This window comes from Eutrema salsugineum, unplaced genomic scaffold, assembly GCF_000478725.1.
Source record: "Eutrema salsugineum unplaced genomic scaffold, Eutsalg1_0 scaffold_15, whole genome shotgun sequence".
Taxonomy (NCBI): Eukaryota; Viridiplantae; Streptophyta; class Magnoliopsida; order Brassicales; family Brassicaceae; genus Eutrema; species Eutrema salsugineum.
The window spans coordinates 2,320,656-2,328,343 of record NW_006256867.1 but is presented as its reverse complement, the minus strand read 5'-3'; the positions used below and the strand labels follow the sequence as shown (position 1 = coordinate 2,328,343).

Genomic DNA, 7,688 nt, shown 5'->3' with positions numbered 1-7,688 from the left:
GATTTAGGGTTACACAACTGTCGTTGTGTTGGGTAGTTAGGAATTGATCAGTGTCATTTTGCTGAGAGCAAAGTTGTATAATTCTGATTAGATAAGTCTGTAGAGATTATCTAAATGATTTCTAATAAAGAGCAAAATTCTTGCATTCGGTTGTTATTGCTTGCATATCCATTCTACTGATTTTACACAAAATTCTTCGAAAATTAACCTATATAAAAGAAAATATATCATGTTATATTTTCCATTATTGTAGCCCTGTGATTCTTAGAGCAGCTTTTCATCTCTCACGTAAGAATTCGATTCCTAGACAAGCAGTGATCGGTAACACTAATTAGAAGTTCTATCACTAGACGATCAACGATCTTCTCAATGTTTAGACACATATTTACATGTTTATGATCATATCTTAATTACTTACAGAATTTGATTCACTCCACAAAGGTACTTTTATAATTTCGTATGGCTATATATTAAAACCATTGCATGAACATATCAGCTGTGTATACAATACAATAAGCTGGGCCAGTTTTATCTAACCAAAGTAACATACACTTTTTTCGTAAAAAAGGTATATATATATGATGATAGATGAAATTAATATATAATTTTCTCGGCAACAATCTCTAAGCAGAGCATTTGTTCAAGACAACAGATTCGATAGGAATCTTATCAACCGGAAAAGCACAGTCCACCGGAGCTCCTTTCTCCGGCAACAAACTACACGGCTTTGGCGTCACCTTGCTCGAAACTCCGGAGATATCCGTACAGTTCCAAAGTAACTTCTTAGGCTCAGCAGCCAAAGCAATGTTTATATTAGACATACATATCTTGGTGAAAGGATCGTTCTTGAGCCCATCAAGCCTAGCGGGCTGCGTAACGTTATCAGCGGTCATGTCACGGTAGTTAATGTTCGTGATCTCGGGCATAGCCTTGGGATCATAACCCGAGACAGGGTGTTGGTTATAAGCACCACTCATCCAAAAAACGTATTTCATCGTCTTCATTGTAAACCTCCGAGCAAAGATGTCCTTAACGTAACCTCCACGTCCAACCGCGGTTTTGATTCTGATCGCGGATTGTGTCTGAAGCAACGTGATGTCTTCGATTCTAACGTCTTTGATCCCACCGGACATCTCGCTTCCGAGTGCTATTCCGGCACTGTCGGGAGAGATGCATGTGAGCCGTCGGATCGAGAGTTGCTGAGTTGGCATTGCGACTTTGATACCGAACTGATCCCAACCGCTCTTGACGGCGATGCAGTCGTCGCCGGAGACTACGTAACAGTCCTCTATCAATGTATTGGTGCATGAATCTGATCAAGAAGGATAAATGAAAGTGTCAAAACGATACCACGTCATATACAAAAGCCATGTAAAATATAGGGTTTTGTGCAAAAAATAACCTCCAAATAACATTGTTTTACCAAATTACTTTCAACTCCAAAAAAAAAATGTAAACCCACAAAGTCAAATTTAAACCGCAACATAACTCTATTGTTTCTTTTAAAAAAAACCTTTTACAGTCTCATAGATTATAATTATTGAATTCTAAGAGTGGATATAGATTCTCGCGCAAAAGTAAATTTGCAAAAAAAAAAAAAAAATTCAGTTGAGAGTGTTTTTTTTTTTTCCGGAAAACCCTAAAATATATGACAATGACGACGATTATTTGTTTCATTGTTTGCGTTTACGTTTGCATAGATATGTTATCATGAATGATACTATGGATCGTCGAGAGAAAAAAAAAATGATACAATGGAAACACAGACGTAAATGTGTAAATAAACAATGAGATTTGTTAGATATAGTTATAGCTAACATTTCCACATCGACGTGTTGATATGAACGTACCAGGGTTGATTCCATCGGTATTAGGAGAATCGATAGGAGCAAGAATGGTAACGCCTTTAACGATGACGTTGCTGCAATACACGGGATGAATATTCCATGCAGGCGAATCGATGATCGTGATATTCGAGATCTGAACGTTTTGAGAGAACATGATTTCGATTGTGTAAGGTCTCGTGATCGACTTAAATCCACCACTCCGATACTTCACCCACCAGTATTTCCCTTGCCCGTTGATCGTTCCATTGTTACCTAATTAACCAAACAAATTTGATCAATTTCTTGTCTTTTAATCTAATAGTCAATGAATTGTTTACATACAATTGAAACTGAATCTAATTAGAAACTCTCAGTATATGGTCAAATCGTTCAGGATTTATTAAATAGTTTTGATACCTCATTATGATATATTTTTAATTTGTTATCCTTACCGGTGATAACAACATCAGTTAGGTTTGTGCCAGAGATCAAACTAGCAAACGTTGGTCCTGCTGCATCTCTTCCTTGTCCATACGATGGCAAAGGTGCAACCACTGGATATTCAGATTCATCCTACAAGAACAGTCATATAAATGAGTAATTTATTACACACAATATTTATGTAAATTAAAATCTTATTTTTTCTAGAATGGAAAATCATATTCATACCTGAGAAGCAAGAATAGTTGCACCTTTTTGAATAAATAAGGTAAAATGACTTGTGAGGTTAAAACTTCCGGTAAGCCATTTTCCCGGTGGAACAATGAGTTGGACTCCACCGTCAGCCGCCTTAGGGGCAAGCTTGGTTATGGCTTCCTTAAATGCTTTCGTGTTTGATGTTTTTCCATCACCCACAGCTCCAAATTCTGTTAAAACTGCGGTATGTTTTCGACAATTTAACGCCGTATATTGAATTTTCTCATGTCCCTTGCTGCTTAAATCCCGAGATTCCATCATTTGAAAACTACTTATTGCCAAAACTACTAATATACAAAAACTTGTCCGAACCATCTGTTGGAAAAGAAAAAACAAAATCATATTTTAGATTCTTCTCAAATTAACCTCACTACAATATAAGTTAGCGTTTCATTGTTCAAAACATCATTACCTTTAGAGTTGAAGGTTTAAGAGAAAACTCCATTTGATTCGACTTGTTATTTTGTATTTGTGATTGGTTTTTCATTTGACTTAAAACAGAGTAATTTATAGAAGAACAAAAGATTTGTTAGAGGAAAACATGCTTAAAACTTGATCTCTAATTCTAGACCTTGAATTGAATTACTAAAATAAGCAGAGCTAAAAAAGGTGCCTAGATAATTTAGATAAAGACCGACATTTCCCGTTTTAATAGAAAATAGGTCAACTTTTGAAATCTTAGATCTTATTTTAGGTACATGACTAGCTTCATGATCAGCATCTATTTCATGATTTTCATTATTGTCCTTAGTAACTTCATGTTCACAGCTTCAACTTCTGCTGACTGTTGTATCCTTAGACCGTGACTGTTTGTTTTAATCTCTAATCCGTAATCTGCCTCACAAAGGATCTTCGTTTTCTCGAGCTTTTTTCCACATCTTTGAGATCCATGTTGCGAACTTATTGAATATGCCGTGAAACTCCGAAGTGATCATAAGTTTCGATTTATTAAGAAAAACACATGTAGTAATTAGTAAACAAATAAAGAAACTACAAATTGCACAAAAAGGAAGATAAAATACACATATTAACATGGTTCGTTAAACGGAAGTAACGTGATCCTCAAGCAGGATATTAACAAGATATAAAGGAATATAGAAATAAGATACAAAAAGGTAAATATTCCAAAAATAAATAAATAAAACTAATCAAAGATGCCATCATCTCCTTGGCTTGTCAATTTCAAAATCAAAACCACATATATATAGTAAATAGCAACGAGTTTATCCTCACTTTTTAAGACTATAATTTACCTTGAAACCTCTTTTAGGGTTTAAGAACAATATGGGTTTATCAACAGTATACAAATCCCGGTTTTGGAGTCGGATCGGTATCCCACGGTTCTGGAACTGGACCCGTATTCAACGTTTCCGATCGATTCCGCCGCCGGCAGATCAGTTAGCCGCCGCCGTCTCCTTGGACAACGATGCAGCCTTGTCTTCGACGTTGAAGAAATCCCGGTTTTCAGATCGTGTATGTATTAAATCGATCTTGTCTCAACCCGACGGCGGAGCTGGACTTGCCGGTGAGAAGGTCCGAATCAGCGGGTGGGTTAAAACGGGAAGGGAACAAGGAAAAGGGTCTTTTGCTTTTCTTGAAGTGAACGATGGATCTTGCGCAGAGAATCTTCAGGTCATGGTGGATGCTTCTGTGTCAGATCTCTCCAAGTTGGTTGCTACGGGGACTTGTGTGACCGTTTATGGGTGTTTGAAGATTCCTCCGCAAGGTAAAGGCACGAAGAAGCAGAAGATTGAGCTTAGAGCCGAGAAAGTGACTGATGTTGGAACGGTGGATCCGTCCACGTACCCGATTCCTAAGACGAAGCTGTCTCTAGAGTATCTGAGAGACTATCCTCATCTTCGTGCAAGAACTACCTCGGTAAAAAGTTCCTATCTTGAAACAAGGGTTTTCACTGTTCTTGAGTTTGATTCTGTTTTGTTTTGATTGAAACAGGGTTTTAACTGTTTTTGAGTTTGATCCTGTTTTGATTGAAACAAGGGTTTTAACTGTTCTTGAGTTTGATTCAGTTCTTGAAATTCTTTGTAGTTTTCGTCTTCTTGCTTTTGCAGTTCTTGCGTATGCTAAATTGCTGTATATGTTTTTGCATATGATTACAGATCGCTGCAATTGCAAGAATCCGAAATGCGCTTGCTATGATGATCCACAGTTTCTTGCAAGAAGAAGGGTTTATCTACGTTAACACTCCCATCATCACAACAAATGACTGCGAAGGTGGTGGTGAAATGTTCAGAGTGATCACAACCTTGATGAAACAATTTGACAAGTTGGAGAAGGAATTCGTTATGAGCATTGAAGCCGCTAAGATCATTGTCAAGGAGAAAAGTGAAGCTTTAGCGAAGCTCAAAGCAGCCAAAGCAAGCAAGGAAGAGATCACTGCTTCCGTTGCTGAACTCACTGAAGCAAAGGAGGCTTTAGCTAAGCTTGAAGAGAGGTTAAAGCTTAAAAAGGATGAAAAAACTGATTCCCTAGAATTCTTTAGTCGTCAAACTTTCCTGACAGTTTCTGGTCAGTTACATGCGGAAGCCTATGCTTGCAGTATGGGCCGTGTGTATACATTAAGCCCGGCTTTCAGGGCAGAGAACTCTCACACCTCAAGGCATCTTTCTGAGTTCTGGATGGTTGAGCCTGAATTAGCTTTTGCTGATATAGAGGTAATTAATTAACATTTGGTTTTACTCTTTGTCGCAATATAGTTGTTTTTATCTTAAAGAACACGGCTTTAAACTATTGTGTAGGAGGCTATGAACTGCGCAGAGGCATTACTGAAATTCATTTTGAAAGGGCTGCTTGAAAAATGTTACGATGACATGAACTTATGGCTAAAGATTTCGACAAAGGCTGCATTGACAGGATAAAACTGGCTGCCTCGACTCCATTTGGTCGTGTAACATACACGGAAGCAATAAAGCTACTTGAGGAAGCTGTGGCTCAAGGAAAGACATTTGAGAACCAAGTGAAGTGGGGAATCGACTTAGCATCTGAGCATGAAAGGTCTTTTCTTCTATAACCCTTAAAACTAGTTCTCAACTTAAACCCTTGCAAGAAAAGGGTTACTACTTATGTTGTGTCCTAACATGCAAACACTTGCCAGAAAAGGGTTACTGATTATGTTGTCTCCTATTCTGCACTCACAGATACTTGACAGAGGTTGTGTTTCAAAAGCTCCTTTTTGTCTATAACTACCCGAAAGATATCAAAGCTTTCTACATGAGAGTTAACGATGATGGAAAGACAGTTGCTGCCTTTGATCTCCTCGTTCCAAAGGTAATCATCTTTACATGATACCAAGTTGAAGTTGAATCTATTTTTCTCCTTTTTTGTGTGTCAAAGAATACACATGAATATCATCTTTTGTTATATCTATTAGGTTGGAGAACTCATTGGTGGAGGCCAAAGGGAAGAACGGCTGGACAACCTCATAGAAAGGTTTGTGAAAGTGATTTTGGGCTTCTTCATTTTTGTTCTTATCTCTTATGAAGCAAAATCTTGCTTTTTTTTTACTATTCTATAGGATGGAGGAGATGGGACTATCAATTGAGCAATACCAGTGGTACATTGACTTCAGACGTCATGGAACAGCGAAGCATTCTGGATTTGGAATGGGCTTCGAGCGTATGGTTCTCTTCGCTACAGGAGTCGACAACATTAGAGACGTTATTCCTTTCCCTCGCTATTCTGGAAGAGCTGATCTCTGATGGATCTTTGACTTTGTCCATATTAGATACACATTTCTCATAACATTCACTAGAGTATCCTCTTTAGCTAGGGTCTTGACTTTATTTTTTCATCACTTGACTTCAGAGATTTAGGCTTTATCATCATGATCATATTCTATTTCATCATTTTCGTGAGCAACTTCATGTTCACGGCTACATCTTCTGTTTTTATCGGTAAATCTCCAAACGTGGTCCAGATTTTTTGGATTCTTGGACCAAGATAAGTGTTGCCTCTCTGCTTACCATACACAAAAAAAAATCAGTATGTGGAAGTGGAACCTTATAACATCTCAAGTTTGGAAAAGACGCAGAAGTAGCATCAAGATGATCAATGCCCTTTTTGATCTTCTTCGATTTCTAGTCTTCTCTGTTGCACTTGGAGCCAATCTGCTTCGACATCGATAAAAGCTCACAAATTTTGATCATATTTTTTTAGAAAAATTGATAACTCCTTAAGGATTCAAATTGGAACCTCAAATCTAGAGATGGTCCAATTTTTTTAGCTTTTGTCAAAAGCAAGATTATTAAGCTCTCCTATATTATATATCCTAGAAATTTGCAGAAGAATAGGTAAACTTGCACTACTGAAACTAACTTGATTATAATTCTACTAGGTGTTTAACCCGCGACTTGCACGGACCGAAAAGTTTCATTAAAACCTAAAATATAATTTTATGTCATAAATCAAAAATAATTAGATCAAGAATTTGATACATACAAAACTATAATAAAGTTAATCTATAAAAGTAATCATTGTCTAACATTAAAAATTTTAAAATCAATACTAATAAGTATATGAAATCAATAAACACAAACTAAAATAAGATTAATATGAATTATTCATCTTTCTCTCTTTTTATCTTGTAATTTTTTTTCTCTATCATTTTCTTCTTTTTTTTTCTTTTTTTTTCTTCTTCACTTTCTATGTCTTTTTTTTATTTTTTATTCTGCTGATTTTTCTTTTTTTCACGTTTTCTTCTTCTTCTCCACATATTTTCTTTTTTCCTCTTATACATCTTTTGATTTTCTTCTCTTCCAGATTTTATTTCCTTTCTTCTTCTTCTTCAATGTTTTATTATTCTCTTTCTTCTTCTTTTTTCTTTTCCTTTTTCATTGTCATCGTCTTCTTCGTTATCATCGACTTTCTATTCTTCTGGTGTTTTTCGGCTTTTAACTCATCTTCATATTCTTCTACTTTCTCCAATTTCTCATCTTTAAGGTTTTCATCCAATTTTTTCTCTTCCATATCTTCTTCTTCTTCTACTTTGTCTTCTATTTTATTTTATTTTCTCCTTCAACAGATTCTTATTCCTCTTCTTCCAATTATTCTTTCTCTTTCTAAATTCTTCATCATATTTTAAAGATCTTTGTCTTATCTGTCTTTTCACTCATCTCATGGTTTATATTTTAGTCCTACCCCATGATCGTG

General features: G+C 36.3%; 1 protein-coding gene and 1 pseudogene across 1 annotated transcript; one reads left to right on the top strand and one right to left on the bottom strand.

Moving 5' to 3' along the window:
* Positions 1-552: 552 nt before the first annotated feature.
* On the bottom strand, positions 553-2,993 carry LOC18021939 (probable polygalacturonase). The gene is made up of 5 exons (XM_006404811.2): positions 2,935-2,993; positions 2,496-2,837; positions 2,279-2,399; positions 1,851-2,099; positions 553-1,312 (listed from the first exon to the last, which is right to left on the bottom strand). Exons 1-5 carry the CDS (start codon positions 2,965-2,967, stop codon positions 624-626), a joined length of 1,434 nt encoding a protein of 477 aa, XP_006404874.2. The 5' UTR covers positions 2,968-2,993; the 3' UTR covers positions 553-623.
* Positions 2,994-3,806: 813 nt separating this feature from the next.
* LOC18021938 lies at positions 3,807-6,238 on the top strand (annotated as a pseudogene).
* The last annotated feature ends 1,450 nt before the right edge of the window (positions 6,239-7,688 follow it).

Bases quoted from the DNA above. Each gene is read 5' to 3' on its own strand.
- LOC18021939 (XM_006404811.2), bottom strand. From the start codon at position 2,967: ATGGAGTTTTCTCTTAAACCTTCAACTCTAAAG. The intron at 2,100-2,278 runs GTAAGGATAACA...TTGGTTAATTAG, and splicing joins AACTGATGTTGTTATCACCG to GTAACAATGGAACGATCAAC. The intron at 1,313-1,850 runs GTACGTTCATAT...CTTCTTGATCAG, and splicing joins TACCGATGGAATCAACCCTG to ATTCATGCACCAATACATTG.